The sequence below is a fragment of the Mus pahari genome, chromosome 6, assembly GCF_900095145.1.
Source record: "Mus pahari chromosome 6, PAHARI_EIJ_v1.1, whole genome shotgun sequence".
Classification (NCBI taxonomy): Eukaryota; Metazoa; Chordata; class Mammalia; order Rodentia; family Muridae; genus Mus; species Mus pahari.
In genome coordinates this window covers 13,798,119-13,817,410 of record NC_034595.1, presented here as the reverse complement: position 1 = coordinate 13,817,410, position 19,292 = coordinate 13,798,119, and the positions used below count along the sequence as shown (strand labels likewise).

At 45.9% G+C, this 19,292-nt stretch overlaps 1 protein-coding gene across 1 annotated transcript in view; it reads right to left on the bottom strand.

The window, feature by feature from the left end:
• Snx30 (sorting nexin family member 30) overlaps positions 1 to 19,292 on the bottom strand; it is a 96,744-nt gene that overhangs the window by 7,695 nt on the left and 69,757 nt on the right. The window contains exons 4-6 of the mRNA XM_021200259.1: positions 13,000 to 13,158; positions 6,991 to 7,186; positions 5,401 to 5,600 (exon numbers count right to left, since the gene is read on the bottom strand). Coding sequence (XP_021055918.1) covers positions 5,401 to 5,600; positions 6,991 to 7,186; positions 13,000 to 13,158 — 555 coding nt within the window. The remainder of the gene's footprint in view (positions 1 to 5,400; positions 5,601 to 6,990; positions 7,187 to 12,999; positions 13,159 to 19,292) is intronic.

Genomic DNA, 19,292 nt, shown 5'->3' with positions numbered 1-19,292 from the left:
TGCATATTATGGTATGGCTAAATTGAGCTAATTAAGAGGCATTACCTCATACTTGTTTTTTTGTGGTGAAAGCATTTAAATCTCTTCTCAGCAATTTTCATGAATACACTAATCAGCTACCCTCACTATGCTATAGAATGATCAAAAGAGAGTTCTTGAGGCTCTGATCTGTTAGCTGATGCCTGGTAGACTGATCTGCCCATTGTTTGTTCTCTATTCTGAGCCAGGTAAAGGATGCGGAGACTCAGTCCCTACGCAACAGTGCAGTCTGAGAGAGATTCTGATATATAAGAGGATGTGTGTACAAGAGTTCTGAGTGACACATCTGAGTCCCTTGATTCATATAGCAAGCTTGCAAGGAGGAGGGGAAGATGGGCCCAGTGACATCTAGCCTGGAACAGACAGAGATGAGGAGAGCCAGGAGCTCAGGTGACAGGCATAAGGTCATGTTCACTCTTCAGTCCATGCTAGCAGGCAGCACCAGAGAGGGAACATCCCCTTGAGCCTGCACACCAGGTTCCCTTCCCTTCTCTCGGTCTCAGCACTGCTACACAGATCCTCAGTGCCAGGCACAAAGCTTGCAGTAGAAGCACAGCTCTGTTCTCCCCTCAACCTTACAGTACATTGAAAATTGGCTAGCAAGGAACACAGGTTACCAAGACAGGTCCTCCTAACATAGCATGAAGCGAGGGCAGAAAGGCCCCATTCCTGCACTAAGTGTTAGGCACTTGGTGTCCCTGCTGACACTCAAGAGTGCTGGGTGACCGAACACCCGAGGGCCCTCAAGGCCCATCTTCTAAAGGAAACCATCACTGGGATGACAACTGAAGTAAGCCTTCTCCTGAAGCTTAGAACCTGCCATCATTCACCTCCCATTCTCCTAGGTGTTCCACACACTCACGAATGTCACCAACAGAGCTTTCTGTGGTGACAGAAACATGCTCTAACACAACCGTCACCAGCCCCAACTGCCTATCAAGTACCTGACACATGGCTCGTGTGACTGAGGAAGTGTGTGTGTGTGTGTGTGTGTGTGTGTGTGTGTGTGTGCGTGCGCGCGCGCGCACGCATGCACAAGTTCCCACCAAGACCAGAGCTGTCAATCCTGCTGGACCCTGACCCATAGACAGTTGTAAGCCACATGACATGAATGAGAACCATAATTTGTGTCCTTCGCAAGAGCAAAAAGGGCTCTTAACCACTGAGCCATCTCTCCAGCCCTGAATTTTTATTTATTAACTTTAAATTTAAAGTTAGATAGTCTTTTTATGGCCAGTGGGTACCACATTAGACAAGGTAAATCTATAAAGGAAAATAACAAAACCATGGGTCATTTCTGATTTCACAAAGCATAGGCTATAACCTAAATCTACTGGTCTGGTACCAGGAATATTGACATCATCATCTCCACCCAAGAGAAATAAACACATGATGATGATGGCTATCTGTCTGTCTGTCTCTGTCTCTCTCTGTGTGTGACACACACCCACACACACCCTTCACAGAATGCCACACATCTTACTGGAAAAGGCATCATTTTCAGTCTAGCACTCCCAGGAATGATGCTGTACAGACATGCATCCTGTTGGTGTGACAGGAATCTCAGAACCAGCGTCCTTGAGACTGTCAGCCCAGTGTGTGGTGTTCTCTCCCGTTTCTTATGGTGTCACTTGGCTGAGGATGCCGAGACTCCTGAAGGGGGGATGCGGGAGAAGATGCATCACTTGGGACAGTTACCATCGTCCATCTACTCATGCCATCTCACAAGAAGGGCAAGAGGACCTCGGATGATGGCATGCCTCGCTTTCCACTTGGTCTGGGCTGCTCTTCTGTCTGAACCTGTGCCACCCCAGCTCATCTGGAGCAAATGGGATGCTGTCTTCATGAGCAGGCTGGTGGGAGGACCTGGGCTTACAACCCAGAATCACTGGGCAGCATAAAAGGTTCCCAACACCCTAGTGGAGGTGAAGGACATGGAACCTACTGTCTAAATTAGGACACTTGGCATGGTGACAATATGGGACCTGTCTGAGGCCACACTGCTGGATGGCAGAACAGCAGCAACTCAGTTTCCACCATCTTCTGACTAAAGTTTCACAGTCTGACCATAACCCAGCCATGCTGAAGGTTCAGCATCTTCTCTAGGGACCCCTCTACACACTGCTGGCCATGTTAAAGATGGCTCTCCACTCTAATAACAGTCTCTGTGGGTACAGCTGGCCAAACCAGCTTATGACAGTTAAAGAGGGTTGACCCTATATAATGGGGTGAGAGCCAAGAGGCTCTATCTACAGAGTCCCCCCTCCTGTCACCTGAGCCTCTCTCCATGTCATTAGCTTTCCTTCCCTGCTTCTGCCTTTTAGGTATCCTGATTCATCAAGCTAGGGGCAGAGAACAAACAAGACAGCTTTGCCTTGGTAGAGCTTCCATGCCAGAGACTCAGCCTAAAGCTCACTTTTAACAAGAAAATGTTAAGGAAAACAATTTTTAAAAATGGAAAGAAATTATAAAATATTTAAGAAACCTATCAATAAATATATGGAGTCTGATAGATTTGGGGGAAAGAACTATAAAAAATTGTGTGAGACGATTTGAGCACGACTAAATATGTGACTGATGTTTAAGAAACTGGTTTTTAAAATCGTCTGTGTCTCTTCTACTGCAAAGTCCAGCAGCCCTCCTGTGTCTGCTACCCTCGACCCCGTCCTCTCTGGACATGTTGGAAATTTTCTACAAAGAATCATCAAACAATACAGATATAATGCCTGTCATCCAAAACACTTTCAATAAACCAACAGTAGCAACAGGAGACTTAGAATTGTCAACTGTGACAGGTTTGTGGCAAGCAGCCTTCTGCCTACCATGACGGAGCGACCTGGAGAAGTCACAGGCACATTCTGTGCTTTGACTTCCAACATCAACACTGGATTTTTTCCAATAAAACCCCACAGCTGGGGGCATACAGCAGAGATCACACTGCGTGCCCACGCTCAAGCCCATGCCCTCCTCTGGTGAAGCAGTGAGCTCACAAACTGTGGAGAGGGAAAGAGGCTTCTTCAAAGACTCCCTCGGGTCCATTCAAAGCTAGCACCAATAACTACCATGGAAGCAAAGTCAGTGGGACCTGCTTAATCCTGCAGGCCACCCAGCACTCGCAGGAAACAACTGCATCCAGGCCCCCTCCTCCCCCCCGTAAACCCTCTCTCAATTTCCCTTTTCCTAGCAAACTCCAAAGCCTCTCACACAAGCATAAAACACCAGAATATTTGCCAGGCATGGTAGCGGACACGCGTACACCTTTAATCCCACACTTAGAAGGCAGAAGCAGGAGAATCTCTGAGAATTCAGGGCCAGCCTGGCCTGTACAGAGAGCCCCTGGCCAGCCAGAGCTACACATAGAGATTTTTGTCTCAAAATAAAAGATCAGAAGGCTTTTTTTGAAAAAGACTCTTAGGGAAGTAAAATGTGGAAATAGACTTTTTAGGCAGCATGAATACTCAAGGGAACCAATGAGGACATGCATCGCTGCCTGCAAATCTTATCCGAGCACCTTGGACCTCAACAACCTTAGGTCAATGCTGGCTCTGCTGTGGACTCACCCTGCGCATCCCTCAGCAGTCTCCTCCTTTACTAGCTGGCTTACCTCAGCTGGTACTGGGCCAGAGTTCCAGCCTCAGAGGCTGCCAATCAACCCTTCCTCTTCCCCATGACACTACAGGCAATCCTCCTTCCTGTCCCACGAACCTGACTGCAGTGTTTTGGGGATCAATGATTAAGAAACCCACTACCTCCTTGCTGTGTCTCAGTTGCTTCAGCAACCCCATGCCTCACACTGCAGTCCATGCTCTAATTAAGACACCAGATAAATCTTTGCTTAACAGCAATTTAAAATCCTGCTCTAACCACAAATGTATACTGAGTATTAACATATTTACCACATGCTACAATAGAAAAACCCTAAAACTGTGTGTGTATTGGATTCTGTCTGAGCAAGATTGGGGAGCATCCTGATGAAGGGGTGCACATGTACACGAGTCAAATCCACACAACACCAGGGATTGGAAAAGTTACTATTTGTTCACAAAAGCAAGCACTGTTAACCTTGTAAGCAAAGTGAAAATGTTTTGGTTCATTTCATAATTCGGGAGGTCTTCCTGTCCTTACTTCAGCCACACATTAGAAATGCTTCCTTTTCTAATAAAATAAAATAAAATAAAAAAGACATTCATTCTTCCTTTCATCTACCTATCTGTATTTATAGTAACGAAGCAACAGGTTCAGGTCACAAGTTTTGGTTTTTCAGCCTCTATTCCAATAATTGCCAACCAGGTCTCTGAGCTAGGCAGACGCACACACCTGTACATCTGTACAACTGATGGCCTTCGGGCCATCCTTGGCAACCTGAAGGGGCTGCTTTGAAGTGGGCTTTCAACACAGAGCCTCTCTCTACCTGGTGCCACCATCACAGGGACCCCCTGAAGCTGCGTTCTCAGCCAGTCTCTGTGAGCCACCATGTGGGCATGAGAACCTTCCATCCCATCCGTACGCTGTATTCGGATGGCCTGCTCTCACTTGCTGCCACTGAGCCAAAGCTTTTGCTCTTACGCCTTTTATATATGACCTCGTTCTCCCTTAAGTTACCTCTTCCTCAATTTCCTTCCCTTGGTTTTCCTGTTCTCTAAAGTAGGAATTCTCCAGATCCTTGAGCTCAAACGTATAATGTCCCCACCCAAAACGTATAATGTCCCCACCAAAACGTATAATGTCCCCACCCAAAACGTATAATGTCCCCACCAAACAATTTTGCATGTTTGCAGTTGTATCTCACCGTCAAACAACTTCTTTTTTTGGTTTTACTTTCTAAGATTTCCTCAAACTGCATTTTCCAACTCTACCAATTTTATTCAACAAATCATATACTTTAAAACTAAGTTTTTAGGCATATGGGTGCTTTTCCCACTATGTCTATGCAGCACGTAAGGTCCGTGGGCTGAGGAGGCTAGAAAAGGATTCTGGGGACAGGACCTACAACAATTGAGAGCCACCATGTAGGTGCTGAGAACGGAACCCAAGTCCTCCAGAAGGGTAGCTAGTGCTCTTAACCACTGAGCCATCCCTCCAGCCCCAACAAATTGTGTTTTTAATTCTCAAAGTTATCTGACCATCCTTCCTCCACAGCGTCCACTCCTGTTTCAGAGCTATTTTATTTTTACAGTAAAAGAACACTGAGAAAATGTCTTCTAACCTGTTCCTTCACTTAATTCACACCCTCTGTTCACCATGTCCTATTTATAGGACCTTGGCAATTAGTCTTCTCAACTACAAAGGGATGTATACCACATGCAAACAGGCAATAATCCACAGGCTCTTGGTGAGTGTGCAAAAAGCAAGCCAGCTTACCTTCATGGAGTCAGAGTACAGAATGTATTCCCTGAGCACAGGCAGAAACTCTTCTGTTATGTCATCTGTCAGCTCTTCCAAGGCTGTGGAGCAGTTCCCAATGCAGGCTGACACGCCCTCCAGGGGCTCCGCCAGCTCACCTTCCAAGGCGCTCCACGTGGAATACACAGGTCCACACTCCCTCAGCTCTGCGAGGTACTCTAGAGGAAGAGAGGAATCGGAATTTGGCAGAGGAGCACCCACTGGTGTGGCTGACTCGGGAGCCACAGCCCAGACCTCGACATTAGGACACACAGCCTTGGCTTCCTTCTTTCCTGGACACACTTCCCTTTAAGTGTAATACATTCCTAACATTTTCTTAACACCTAATGGCTAATATAAGTTATCATAACATACAAATCTGGGATTCTTGTTACTAGGAACCAAAATACTTTATGGGAGAAGATGGTTAAGAGCCAAATCCAACAAACTTCTTCAAAAATAATTACCCCACTCATGATCCTGTAAGTGAAACTCTTTGCAAAGCAATGGGGGAGGCCCTGGACCCTGAGTTATAGATGGTTGTAAGCCATAATGCAGGTGCTAGGAACTGAATTCGAGTCCTCTTCAAGAGTAACAGGTGTTCTTAACCTGAGTTATATCTCTAGTACTTGAGGGTGGTTTTTTCTTTTAAAAAAAAAAAAAAAAAAAAAAGGAAAAAATCAGTCACAATGGAAAAACAGTGGATTATGGGAACAAGCTACGGAAAGAGATGTGGTCTCATAGAGGCAACTCGCTCCCTTGCTCAATGGTCCTATCAGTGGTTTCAGGGAATAAGGAAAAAAATGATTTCTTCACCCCTACGAGAGTAAACCCAGCCCTCCATTTGTCTCAGGGTTCCTGTCATTTGACAGACCATGGCCGCTGTTGTTTAACTGAACAGGCCTGTGTAATGTACTTCAAGTCTCAGCATGGCTGTCACATTGTTCAGGTGTCTGCCCACACCTGTGGAAGGGGACAAGGTTAAGTAAGTGACCATGACAGTAGGTGGCAGACAGGCAGTGGTGACAGAAGAGAGGATGTGAAGCGATGTGGGGCAGGGAGAAGCAGTTCAAAAGCTCGCTGGGTCATAACCTTGACAAGTGCGGGCGCCACACTCTTCTTTCGAGCCATCTCTCAGCTACGTTTATTTCTGTAATCATCAGCCCCGTGGTCGAGGGCATAGGAACAGCAAACACCATGCTGAGTGCAAGACAAAGGACTGAGTGCAAAATGCATTCCAGGCACCACCAGCCCTCCCCTCTTTGTATCTGGGTTTTGGGTTTTTTTTGTTGTTTTTGTTTTTGTTTTTGTTTGGTTTCTCTGTGTAGCCCTGGCTGTCCTGGAACTCACTCTGTAGACCAGGCTGGCCTGGAACTCAGAAATCCACCTGCCTCTGCCCCCCAAGTGCTGGGATTAAAGGTGTGCGCCACCACGCCGGGCTCTATCTGGTTTGTAAGCAGAATAAGGCCTGGTTCTGTCACTGCAGAATGTCTGTAGGTTGCTTCAGCACAGTGAAATGAACGCCATTCCTGCCACTATGGACACCATCAATCTCAACAAAGAGCTCACCTATTTCTTCTTTGATGATCCGCTGGGCTATCCGATCAATGGTCCCCAGTTTGAGTGCAAAAGTGTCTAAGTAGTCACTGATGGCAGCAAACTCCAGAGGCCGACTCCTCAGCTTATAGCCTCCGGTGACGTGCTTGACTGACTCACCCACTCTGCTCAGCAATGCCATCCCCTGCTTCTTGTAGGCATTCAGGTCCTGCAGACAACAACACAACCTCAGTCACACGGCCAGGGCTAAGGGAACCAGCTTCTGAAGGCAGTGCCTCACTGGAAAAGAAGAACTAAAAAGCAGGAGCTGATAGGGCCATGTACACGTCATAGCCCCACTGTGGGAACTCTCTTCCTGTGGAGGTCAAACAAACATCTCCCTACCCTTATAGAGCAAACCAAAATACAAATCTAGTCCAAATTGAGGAGCCATGCCACAAGAAAGTCTCACCCTAGCATGGATGATGACTTCCCCAAAGCTGCAAAGATAGAATCTCTCTTCGGCTAAATGTCCAGAGTCTATACACACTAGCATCTCCCAAGGCCATAAGGCCACACGCAATTAGGAAGAATTATATACATCTATCTGTGAAGTAAAAGGGGGAGTGGCTGAGATGACGTGAGGGTCCAACAAAGCCCCACCCAGCAAACATGCCCATCCTCCTACGATGGGGTATCAGTAGTCACCAGGCCCTACTCTTAAAAACAGTCACAGCTACTGTGACAAGATGGTGGCTTGAAGGAGAATATTCTACAGTAGACTGCCCCAGACTGATATCCACAAGCTCATGCCTAGATTCCCTGTCAACATGGCTGGACCCTAGACCCTCCAGTCCAGTGGCTCTCAATCTGTGGGTCATGACCCCTTGGGAGGTGTGACAAACGACCTCTAGACAAGGGCCCTGCATATCAAACATAACGAGTCATAACAGCAGCAAAATTACTGTTATGAAGTACAAGCGAAAGTAGTTTTTGATGGGGGGGGGATGTCTCTACAACGTAAGGAACTGTATTAAAGGGTCCCAGCACCAGGAAGGTTGAGAACCGCTCCTCTAGTCAAATATTCCCCCATCTTTAAATGCAACATTCTTCCTAACACAATTTTTAAAAACCTCTGACAGACCCTGTGCTGTCTTTAGGACAAAATTAAATGCCCGAGGGTCATCTCATTCCTCACTCAAACACACCTGGAGCCATGGGAGGAGGGGGAGGGGCGGGAGCTGAGAAGCCACAGAAGCACTGCTAGAAAACCCACTGCAGGACTGACACTGTAGACGCATTTGAAATCAGAATTTCCTGTGGGTAAAGGCAAAAATGGGAAATGGGTTGGGCCTTTAAACCTCTTGTGTCTGAATTTTAAAAGACAAAGCACCCAGCATAGTGGCTCACGCCTTCGGTTCCAGCACTGAGGTGCAGAGGGAACCTATGTTCCCTTTGTTCTATGTGTGGAAGTATCCACCTGTCAATACAAAGGTCTATGGCCTACCAGATTAGGCAGGAAACGGGGGTGTGAGTTCCAGTACACAGAGAGGATTTCTGGGAATAGAGTCAGACGTGAAAAGATTTGCCCCAGATACAGAAGACAGTCACAGGAAACTGAAGGGCAGGTAACCAGCCACATGGCATGGCTTAGAATAGAATAAATAAGCAATTAAGCAAAGAGCTAGTCGGGGAACACGCAAAGCTTTGGCTTAGGCATTTATTTATGAAATACATCTCAGAGTCACTCTTTCTGGGAACAAAGTGGATGCGTGGAAAAACTTGAGGTTACAATTGGCATTAACTACACTCAGGAGGCAGAGGCAGTGAATCTCTGTGAGTTCAAGGCCAGCCTGGTCTACACAGTAAGACTCTGTGCCTCAAGCTAACCCACTAAACAAACAAGCAAACAGCTCTTAGGGCTGAGCTGGTGGTGCATGCGGATCATTCCAGTCGTGGGGACTGAGAACTAAGGATCAGGCGCTCGAGCTAGCGTGGGCTACAGAGTGAGGCCTGCCATCACCACTGCTCTGCTGCTGTGAAGAGACACCAGGACCAAAGCAACTCTTACAAAAGAAGGCATTCAACTGGGGCTTGCTTGCAGTTTCTGAGATGTAGACCAGTATTGTCATAGTAGGGAGCACAGTGACATGCATGGTACTAAAGAAGCAGTTGAGAGCTACATCCTGATTCACTGGAAAAGACAGACAGACAGACAGACAGACAGATAGCTCCTAATAGTAATCCACTGGTGGGGGTTGGGGGACAAACAGACTGACAGACACTGGGCCTGGTATGAGCTTTTGAAATGTCAAAGCCCACATGACACACTTCCTCCAACAAGGCCACACCTCCCAATCCTTTTCAAATAGTGCCATTTTCTGATGACTAAGCATTCAAATGTATGAACGTACATTTGAGGGGGAGGGGGCATTCTCTTATTCCAACCACCACAGACCCTATCTCAAAACAGCAACAACCAAAGTGTATACAGCCAGTCGAGGGAACAAGCCTCCTGCTCCCATCACTTCCCATGAGTCTCCTAGCACCAATGGCTTCTTCTTGGGGACATGTCTAGTTTGGGATGAGGGCATGCTATCACCAAGAGGGCTGTCTTGTAAATGCTGCCTATAAGTGCTTCATCTAAGATCTTGGCCTTGGTGCATGCTATAAAACACTTCCCTTCTGTACTGGCTAGTTTTGTGTCAACTTGACACAGCTGGAGTTATCACAGAGAAAGGAGCTTCAGTTGGGGAAATGCCTCCATGAGATCCAGCTGTGGGTCATTTTCTCAATTAGTAATCAAGGGGGAGAGGCCCCTTGTGGGTGGTGCCATCTCTGGGCTGGTAGTCTTGGGTTCTATAAGCAGGCTAAGCAAGACAGTGAAGAACATCCCTCCATGGCTTCTGCATCAGCTCCTGCTTTCTGACCTGCTTGAGTTCCAGTCCTGCATCCTTTGGTGANCAACAGCAGTATGGAAATGTAAGCCAAATAAACCCTTTCCTCCCCAACTTGCTTCTTGGTCATGATATTTGTGCAGGAATAGAAACCCTGACTAAGACACCTTCCCAGCTTAGTGCCTGAATCTAGCAGCTGTGACTACCCAAGGGATCCTTGTCAAGATCAGGCCTGCTGCACCTCATAGGAGGAAGTTGCTCCTCATAGGAGGAAGATCATCAGACCCTAACCTGAGACTCTAGCCGTCCCTTCCTCTACCTCCCTGTCAGCTGTACATAGCTCTCCTTTGTAGTTGGAGTGAGCTTACATACAGCACAGAAGCTGTTGCGGTGTGTGTGTGGGGGGGTGTTCATCTATCTGTGCAACTACAGGGAAGGCATGGCCTACACTGGGGTGATACGGCTGTGAGGCTGTTTCAGTCACACATGCTCCTGCAAGTAACCCCTTCCCTGGGGGCTGTAGATAACACACTTCACTGTCTCAGCTCTGGAGAAATCATTGTATTGGTCTGTCATAGGTCTCCTGTCTTGGGAAATAATAGATGTTTCTTGACATCTCCCTCCAGGGAAGTTCACACAACAGTATGTTAAAGGAAAACACAGGAGAGTTAGTGGGGAGAAACAGAGCTGCTGTCTCATGAGTGCAGTGTTTCCACTCTCGAAGAACAGAAAGCTCTGCTTCTTCAGACAGGGATTCATGGAGCTCAGGCTGGCCCTCAAGTCACTATACAGCTGAGGATGAATTCCTGATCCTTCTCCCTCCACCTTCCACGTGCTAGAATTAAACATGTTCACCATCCCAAGCCCAAGTAGAAGTCATTGATTTAGGGCTACTCTCTTACACTCCTTTGCATGAAACTGGATTTTGATGGAGACACTGCGGGACCTTATTCCACATCTTTAAATAAAATCTTTGTCACACCATTTAGTCCAGAAGTCTCAATTTATCTCTCTCCAAGATACACACAATCTCCCACTCACTCTTCATGCTGAGTCCTAATGACCAGGAATCCACGCCACAGCCCTCTCCTACTTCATCCAGTAATGAGGATGGCCTGGGGCTTCGGAACAAAGGACCTGCAACCTCAGAGCCAAACTACACTTTGGGAAAATAAGAAACTGGAAGAACCACGCCCAAGCATCAGTATGCTGAGAAATGCTTACATTTAAACAGGTTCAACCTGAAAAGGGGGGGGGGGGCTAGTGCATGGGCAGCCACCAACTGAAGCTAAAAACAAAAACTTCTGGACATTGCCAGGTAGTTTCCATGAGTAGAAAACAAAATCTTCTGGGAGCCTTAAATGTCAGCAGCTGTATTTGTACACATGTCTCTGTTTTCTTGTAATTTTAACACCCCCCCCAAAAAAAAAACCCCAAACAAACCAAAAACCCAAAACCTAAACTTCAACACCTTTGTCATTATATATGGCTTGACTACACGGATCTGGAACTGAATAGGTTGGCTTGGGAGAAGCTGAGAGCTTGAGAGTCTGAACATGTGACCCCATTTCTGCACAGCATGAGTGGACCGCCTTAGATTTCAGGTCACTTTTGCCAATAGCAAGTGAAGCACAACGCCAGTGAACAAGCAACCTGAGCTTCAACAGTCTCTAGCAACACACTGGAAGCCAACTGCTTTTCTGGCAAATGACTGGAACAGAGGAGCCGAGTTGTCAGTGAGCAATGGCCAGGCCTTGTGAGCTGGAAAGGGAGGCCTTATGAGCCACAGGACCAGACTTCAAGTCCTAGTGATGTCGACTGAACAAGTTTAATCTCCCTGAACTTCAGTTTCCTTGTCTGAAAAGAGAAGCTGGTTACTTTCAAGGTTCTTGAGTGCCACTCTGCAGGTGCTCAGGCAGGGAAGTGACTGTGAGCAGGTAAGAATAAAATCTCAGAATAAAAACATCATCAACCGCCGGGTGTGGTGGTGCACGCCTTTAATCCCAGCACTCTGGAGGCAGAGGCAGGCGGATTTCTGAGTTCAAGACCAGCCTGGTCTACAAAGTGAGTTCCAGGACAGCCAGGGATACACGGAGAAACCCTGTCTTGAAAAACCAAAAAAAAAAAGTTATCAACCTAGCTCAAACCTGGGGAGTCTGATGCCAGGTCATTTGTTGTGAGCACATTTAAAACACAATACAGTTTGGGAAAAAGTTTCCAGGAAAGTCACTCCAATTCCAGGTGTACAATAAAGCTTAAGGCATGACTACACAGACACTGCCTTACATGGGGGTGGGTTCTGTAGTTAGAAGGCTTAGAATCTGCTGTGGTCTCTGGCCAACACAGCAGAGGCCAGAAAGTACAAGTGACATCTCCCCTAAGAATGGGTTCTATAAACTGGGAACTAAAGATTAACAGTCTGGTGGGATAAACATTTTTGGGTGATTTGGGTGAGGTCTGTCTCTACAGCAAAAGGTGGGTGAGGTCTACCTCTACGGACAGAAAAAAAATGTCACCAGTTGGTTAATAATGTCCTCTCCCAGTCTTCTGGCTGAAAAACAGCTAATTCCTCTTTCGAGGAGAGGCCTCTATGTGTTTAATATTGCTGGTTCCCTGGTACTCTGTGGGTGCAAGGACCTTTGTGCACACCTTGGTGTGTAAATGTCAGGCATGTGCAGGTCAGAGGTCAACCTTGTAGAACTGAGTCTTTTCACCTTTATTTACATGGGCCCTGAAGAGAGGACTTGGCTCCTTAAGCTTTTGCCGTGAATACTTGACCCACTGAACCATCTTGCCAGCCCTGAAGAACACTCTTACCAAACACTCGGTATGTTTTCTCTTTTGTGCCTATTGTTGGTAAGCCTGCCAACCCACTAACACTGCCAAGAAGTGCTTAATGGGCACTTCTGCTTTTGGTAAGTGAGAATACTGACTTTCACTGCTGCTGCAAAGGGGGCGCAGCCTATTATCCTGCTGGATTCTAAAAGAAACGGTGCCAATGCAATGGGCACCAGGAAAGTTGAGGGCCTTTGTGATGCCCAGCTCAGGGGACCACGTGTGGAAGTGGCTCATGGAAGAGCAAAGCAGTGATGGAGGAGCCCGAGGATGAGCATTTACGGCAACACACACAAAATTCTGCCTGTACCTTAGCAGTGAGGAACACATTGAAGTGTTCATTGAAAGAGAGCACAGGGTGATCTGTAATCCTTTTTAGGAATTTGTCCAGCGCTTTTCTTCTGGTCTCCACAAACTCTTCTGAGAAGCGATCCACGACGCCCTTCACCACAAACTTCTCAGGAAGTGGCTAGGAGACAAGAGGAAAACAGAGTCACCCAAACGTAATCACGAGGAAGCACAGGAGCACAGGAAGCTGACCAGGCCACCAAATCCCTCCCGCCAGTCTGTCCGAGAACAGTGTTGGGTGTCAAGGCAGGGTTAGCCTCAAACTCAGTCAGGTTAGCCTCAAACTCGCCATGTGCCTGAGATGACCTTGAACTTCTGCCTTCACCTTCAGACCGAGACTACATGTTAGTCAGTACCAGCTCATTTCATGCCGGGCATTTTACCAACTGAGCTACATTTCCAGCCCAGGAACAGTAGTTCTTAATCTGTTAGATCTTTATGTTATCATCAACAAAGATTCTTGGGACCTGCAGCTGCAGCAAATCACAAATACCCTGTCAGCACAAAACACTATCACATAGCCCCTGACACACCAGGAAGCCACCACCTGTTCAGTAACTGCAGCTGCTCTGTCTACATACGCAGAGAAGATACAAAGAGAACGGTGAAAGACAAAGCCTAGGAAAAGAGAGCAAAGGCTGGGCAGACACTGCAGTTGGTGAAGTACCTGCAGTACAAGCACAGGGATCTGGGTTCAAGCCCCCAAACCCATGTTTGAAATGAAGGCTAGGTGTAGCGATGCGTATTTGTGGCAGTGCTGAGGCTGCAGAGCTGGGCTTGGTGGACAGCCAGCCTTGCCTACTCAGTAAGCTACTGCCCTGTGGAAAACTACATGTTCACCTACCTCCACCCCACTCTCCCCCCCCCCCAAAAGGAAAGAGGTAGAAAATGTCAGAGGAACAACACCCAGGGCAGTCCTCCATACCCACACAGCCAGAGACACACATACCTAAACTAGCTGCCTACACACACAAAGACACACAAAAATACACTAAAGAAGGGGGGGGCACAATATTGAGCACACAAAAATGTATTAAAATAGATTAAGATTCTGTTCCCAGTTCACAGGGTACAAGAACACAGTAAATAAAGAAATAAGGAAGTAGGCATACTCCCACAGCTGAAGACAGTCTTATAATTTCCCTTTTAGGTTTGTAATCAAAATGTAACTTTCTTTGCTTCTCTCATTCAATCAAATTTCTCTATCATAAATCTGTGAGCAGATACTGTTGAACAATTTAAACTACCTGCTCACCCAGGGACCTTTGATCTTCAATTTATTTCCTTAGTAGCTTGTCAAGAGCGTGGTTAAAGGTGTCTTTTTTACTTCTCCACAGGGAAAAGTGACTACTATGCACAACCTAAAAATATCTTCATTCTGACAAAACTAAATAAAATTAAATTAAAAAGTTTGGGAGGATGTAGACAAGAGGGACGCCTTATCTGCCTACACTGTAGGTGAACCAGTTGTTATTATGGAACCCAGTGGAATTTCTGCAGTAAACTAAAAACTGCCTTCCCGGGGGCTGGAGAGATGGCTCAGTAGTTAAGAGCACTGACTGCTCTTCCAGAGGCCCTGAGTTCAAATCCCAGCAACCACATGGTGGCTCACAACCATCTGTAATGGGATCTGATGCCCTCTTCTGGTGTCTGGGGATAGTGACAGTGTAATCACATACATAAAATACATAAATAAATCTTTAAAAAAAATACCATTTAAAAAAAAATAACAAAAAACTTCCTTCCCTTGGTAGCAAAATAATGTCTTTAATCCTAGCACTACAGAGGGCAGAAGCAGGCAGATCTCCGAGTTCCAGGCCATCCAAGGCTGCACAGTAAGACTGCCTCAAAACAAAAACAACAAACAAAGCCATTCCAAGATCCTGAAAATACTGTATTTTCAGAGTCTGCAACTCTTTCTCGACTGTGTAGCCAGAATTAATAACATACATGAGGTCCCTTATGTCTTGAGGCTAGCCTACTGTGCTCCAGCTGTGCAACCTGCCTTTAAGGGAGCAATGTAACAGGCATCACACTTGCCTTGGGCTTTTCAGGGAATTAGCTTTTACAATCTAAGCTAATGCATAGCTGCAATCTTAAATTACATACTTGTCCATGCCCCTGTCTCAGAACGATGCATGTGTATCATTTGCTGAATGCAGCAAGAACAGAGACTGGAAGCAATGATCTAAAAATCTACCAAAAAGGTTGAGTGAAACATGCATAGATGCCTGGATACTGATTGCTCAACAATGTTTCTAGTACTGTTTAGTGTCTCCATCAGATGGAGCCAGTGATTTCATTCCTTGTAAAACTCTGTAAAGTATCCCATTCCTCCCCAGTGAAGCTTTCTGTGCTGTTGAAGAAAGACAGAATGAAGCCTTTGTTTAAGCATAGCCATGCAGCTCATACAACTGACAGACACAGAAGACACAGACACGGGGACATATTAACAAGACAGCTTTCAGGCAGGCACAGATTCAGATCACACAACAAAGGACAGAATGCTCAGGGAACATAGAGAATTCAAATCTGGACCATTCTTGGTTAAATCACACCAAGGGAACAGTCTTTCCTTAATTCAATACCGATGCATTATTGGTGACTCAGAGATAATCACCAATGTGTTTAATCCATGCATAAAAATCCATTTTTAAAAAACTGAAAACAGACCTGCTAAATAACCCTGTTATGCAGCAGGGTATCCGCTGGAAAGACTGTAAGCCAGTGCACCACACAGACGATTCCCAGCAGCTAAGCTAGGGATGCCAGGGAAGAAAGGATGAGGAAAATGTGCTGTGCACACAGCGAGTCTTCCTCAGCCACAGAAGTTATGTCATTACAGGCAACTGGAGATAACTAAGCATAGTGAGTAAATCAAGCCTTCTCAGAAAAGCAACTATCACAGGATTTCTCTTATATGCAGCATCTAGATTTTCTACATACATGAGCAAAATCACATATGTGTAGACGACATAAATCTGTAAGACAGTAAACAGTGTTGATGGGGGTGGAGTGGGTTTGTTCAGGAGACCACATGTACCCGTAAGAAACATCCTATGTGCCAGCCCTATGTCCACATGTACAATGATTAATACAATAAAAAGAAACAATGTTTGATTTTTTAAATGTTTAAAAATGCATTTAAGGGCTGGTGAGATGGCTCAGTGGGTAAGAGCACCCGACTGCTCTTCCAAAGGTCTGGAGTTCAAATCCCAGCAACCACATGGTGGCTCATAACCATCCGTAACAAGATCTGACGCCCTCTTCTGGAGTGTCTGAAGACAGCTACAGTGTACTTACATATAATAAATAAATAAAAATTTTAAAAAAATGCATTTAAAAAATGGACAAATAGGGGTAGAGATGAAGCTCAGAGGTGGAGCAATGATGGCAACGTCCTCCCAGATCTACGAACAGCCAAGGAGCACATGAAAAAATGCCCACCATGATTATTAGTGAAATGAATCAAAACCATAGTGACCTTGACACTGTGACACACACATGTAACCTCAACATTCAGAAGACTACGGCAAGGAAAACCTAACATCGTGCCAGGTTATAAAGTCAGATTGAGTTATATAACAGGTCCCTATCTCAAAAACAAACAAACAAACTCAAGTATCTGTACAGATATGTTGGAATCTACAAAAAAAAATCCTACTTACAAATTTTACAAGAATCTATTGGAAACTTTGGGGTTTAATTTTGAATCACTGACATTATACACAGTACTTGAGAGTTTGGGGTTTATGTTACATATGCTTTTAGCTTCTTAACCTGGTCTGTAATCTGAAATAAAAGCTTATTCCCTAAACTTTACCATAGAGAAGCTTATTTCTATTTCTAAGTAGGAAACCTATATGCAACTGCTCAGTAATGGAATGTCCGACTTCTTGTCTGAGTCTGAACTCATCTGTACTCAGCAGAAGCTTCCTGAGCACACACACCAGCACTCCCATCGGTGCCTGCCGAAACTTACCAACTTGATAGAAAACCCCACTCAAGGCAAATCCACCGCCAAATAAAGAGGCATCAAGATCAAAGCCATGCCATCAAGAAGAGTAACTGTCAACCGTAGTTTAATTCAAGGTACTTGCAAGTTCAATTGATATCTTACTACTACTGTCCCTACTGAGTAAGCTAAAAGTACCTCAAAAAAGGAGGGAGAGGCTAGAGAGGTCACTGTCAAGAACACTCACTGCTGCTTCTAAGGGCAAGAATTTGGTCCCTAGCACCCAACCATAAGCGCCTGTAACTCCAGCTCCAAGGGACCCAAATGCCTGCTTCTGCACTCCATGGCATCTGCATACCCATGGCAGATGATACACACATGGGTACACACATGAATAAAGATAAATATTTTATTTAAAATTGGGGTTGGGTAGAAAATGAAGTCATTTTATCATTTCAAATTGGGGAAACAGTTGTTATAATATAAACTCTCTCATAGCTCCAATGAGAGGAAAGCTGCATAGCAAATACGTCCTTTGTCCTTCAGGAAAAGCAAACCTTCATTTTGCAAGTCGAACTGAACACCAAAGTGTTCAATAGATGAATGTAAATCACCTCCCGAGCCTGTGCGTGCTGGTCTAATTGTCCTTGTGTCTGCTGTGCAACGAGCCAGCAAGCAGAGCAGCAGGGAGGCCAGTGAGCACACATAGTGAGCAGTGAGCACTGTAAAGGATGATGGCTGCCTGGGGTGGGGGAGGGGCTAGGGGCTACTTAACTCATATACATACACTACTATACACGATGAAGCCTCTCCAGTGAACAGCATGGTGTGCACTTAGGTATGTGCTATGAAAGAGCTCAGGCTGGAGCCTGGTGGAAGGTATGAGACCCTAGGTTCGACCCCCAATACTACCAAAAAAAAAAAAAAAAGTTAAAACAGAACAAAAAGAAACGTAATTTTAATTCTCAGAGAATAAATACAAATATTATATTTTTATAATTTGTTATGGGATATGTCATGTTAAGTATTCATACGCACAAGGATACTTCAGAAGGGAGTAGGTATGTCTTGACTGTGGTAACACGGTCATGAAGTTGTCCACATGTAAAATGTACATGTGTATTAATGTACATCAACTTACAGAGACACAATGTAGGGCAAAGTCTCCATTCCAGATTCTCTGATGCCACCATTACATGATAAAAAAGAGTGAACTGTCCCTGTAAACGGCGAACAGTCCACACACCTCCAACTCCCAGCACATACGGTTACTTCTTTCTGCTTTTAAAATTCCAGAGGAGCAAAGCAATACAAAAGAAAGAAGAAATCTGTCAGAGCACTGCAAGACATCAGAGGGCTCTGTAGGTTTTGAAGCTGTGATGTCCCCTACAGACTCACCTGTTAAAGGCGTGGTCCCTAGGCGGTGGTGCTATTTGGGAATGTGGCAGAAAGCTACCTGGAGGACACAGGTTGCTGTCTATGGTGCTAGACTCGGCCCGGGTTCCACCTTCCTCTACTTTGCTCCCTGACGGCTCTGAGGAGAGCAGCTTCAGCCACAGGCTCCCAAGGCTGGGATACTCTTACAGGCCTCAGGCTCAGAGCGACGGCCCCAACTAACCGAGGTTGGGAACTTTAAACCAAAACGCACCCTTCCTCCTTTTGAATGGTTTCTGCAGGTATTTGTCAGTGTTGGAAGACTTCGACAGTCCATGTGATGTGCATGGTTTGGGATGTGGTTCAGTGGGGGGAGGAGCCCTGTTAACCCTCAGAACCACAAAAGGGGGTGAGGGTGGGGTAGGCATGTGAAGCCAAAGTAGAAAAGAATGAATTGAAAGTCAATCAAGCAAAAGTCCCTTCCAGTCTGTGCCAGCACCAGATCACCTAGGGCGCAAAGAGGGCGGACATGCCCACGGTCCCTAGAGGACTGCCCAAGCGATCTTAGGATCACTGGTGAGTGGGACACAACATCTGCTCCAATCCAATAGTGACAGGCCCGTGACAACAGGAACAAGGACACCAGAGCCTTTCCTGACCAGAGGCTCAGGTTTCTTTTGATCAGTTCTGGTTCACCTTGGTTTCGAACAGACCAGACAACTCCATGGTCCTCAAAGGAAACACCACTTCCACACACTGTAACATGCCCAGGATCTTAGGACAACAGGATCCCAGGATAACAGGAACTGGGTCACACTAGTATTTGAGTGTCTCAGAGGAGCTTGACTTCCAAGAACTCAGACACACCCAGAATCTCAGGTTCACAGGAGCCCACAATCCAAGAATCACAGAGAAATCTGGACTCT